The sequence below is a fragment of the Fulmarus glacialis genome, unplaced genomic scaffold (assembly GCF_000690835.1).
Source record: "Fulmarus glacialis isolate BGI_N327 unplaced genomic scaffold, ASM69083v1 scaffold19764, whole genome shotgun sequence".
Lineage (NCBI taxonomy): Eukaryota > Metazoa > Chordata > Aves > Procellariiformes > Procellariidae > Fulmarus > Fulmarus glacialis.
The window spans coordinates 1-1,634 of record NW_009206317.1 but is presented as its reverse complement, the minus strand read 5'-3'; the positions used below and the strand labels follow the sequence as shown (position 1 = coordinate 1,634).

The 1,634-nt window shown below is 61.1% G+C and overlaps 1 protein-coding gene across 1 annotated transcript in view; it reads right to left on the bottom strand.

Annotated features, from left to right (window-relative positions):
* The window catches only part of LOC104075265 (C-type lectin domain family 4 member M-like), a 2,040-nt gene extending 429 nt beyond the window's left edge, over positions 1-1,611 (bottom strand). The window contains exons 1-3 of the mRNA XM_009575707.1: positions 1,509-1,611; positions 1,114-1,262; positions 638-789 (exon numbers count right to left, since the gene is read on the bottom strand). Of these exons, the coding sequence (XP_009574002.1) occupies positions 638-789; positions 1,114-1,262; positions 1,509-1,611 (404 nt within the window). The remainder of the gene's footprint in view (positions 1-637; positions 790-1,113; positions 1,263-1,508) is intronic.
* Between the last annotated feature and the right edge of the window lie 23 nt (positions 1,612-1,634).

Below are 1,634 nucleotides of genomic sequence, written 5' to 3'. Positions count from 1 at the left end.
TTTCATCCCTGCAGTGCCCGGCAGTGGGGAGAGCCCGGTCCTCCCCGAGGGCACGTGGATGGCTGGAGGAGCTGCCCTGGGCCGTGGGACCGCGGTGGGGTGTAGACCCCTACAGCGGGGCTGAGGATGGAGGGGCAGGCGGCGGGCAGGGGCTGGGTACCCAGCACCCAGCCAGACGGGTCTGTTCCTCCCCACTGCTCTCAGACACCGCAAGAGGAAGCAGTGGCATGCTGGGGAGGGGGTGCACGTGGCGGGGAGGAGCCCGGGACCCTCTGTGGGCGGGAAGGCTTGATTTCCCCTTGAGGAGGGACCAGAGAGGCACACGGGGGATAGAGGTGGTGTTCAAACACTTTGTCTAGACCCCAAATAAAACTTGTGGTTTCTTTTGTCCCCTCTCACTGCCTCCTGCTTGCGCATGCCCTGCACATGCCCCCGAGGTCTTGGCTTTCCATTTGCATCTCGGCCCCTAAGCATCTCATCACACCACTGGACCCACCTCCCCTCAGCCTCAGCTGCTTTGATGCTCTTTGTTTCCCAGTGCTTGTGCCTGGGACTGGGTACCAGTGGGATTTAAAATGCTTCCTAAAGCTGTGCTGGAGGAGAAGGGGTTTTGGCAAGAGGCTGTGCTGCCAGGTACCTTTCATAAAGGGAGCCGTCCACCCAGAACCAGGCATCCGAGACCCCCTCGCCATCCGGGTCCTCTTCCTCCAGCCAGCCGTAGTCGTACCAGGGGAAGCTGCTCTTCTGCAGCCCAATCCAGTATGGGATGTCCGCATTCTTCAGGAAGGTCTGGGGAAGGAGAAAATGGCTTTTCCATGGTGCCTATGTGCTACGGTGTTTGCAGGGGGTGGTCATCTCCCCAAGGAGCCCCTGGGCTGGAGCTCCTTGGGGCAGGGCAGCTGAGCAGCTCCCGAGGATCTTCAAGCTTGGGCAGCATCCAGGGGTGCCAGAGCCTCTCTGCCCCATGTCCACCACGAGCCATGTGCTCCAGAGATCAGCCTGGCACCCTCCAATGTTTCAGGAGGCCAGGGACCCCCAGAGCGGTGCTGGCCCACCTGGGGAGGCCAGAGCTGGATGCACAAGCTCCTGCCCTCAGCTCCCCCAGCACCCTACCGGCACGGTCCAGCGACTCCAGGATTTGGTGATCAGGAGCTGGGAATATTTCTTCTCGCACTCATTTCTGCTGTCCTCCCATGTCTTCTTCTCCGACGAGATGAAGAGGCACTTGCCCCTGTACAGCAGCCAGCCCGAAGGGCAGCAGTCTGGGGGCAGGGGTACAGCTCAGGTGCTTGCTCAGCCACAGATGCCCTCGGGGGGACCAGGAACAGCCCCACATCTTCCCAGCAGACATCATAAGCTCAGCCTCTGCTCCAGGCATAGCTTCAGTCTTTGGACCACCCTGTCCTTACCATGTGGCCAAAAAAGACAGTGCTCATGCCCTGGCATTGCACCTGCTGAGGGGTGCCTGTCCCCTGGGGCACGCCATCCCTGCTCCACCATCTCCCTACCTATAGCTGTGCAGGAGCGCAGGATGGCCACAGTGCTCTCGCTGTTGTTGAGCTTCCCCTGCACCTCCTGCATCTCCTTCTCCGTCTTCCCCAGGACCCCCATGACGCGCCCCAGCTCAGTGTTCA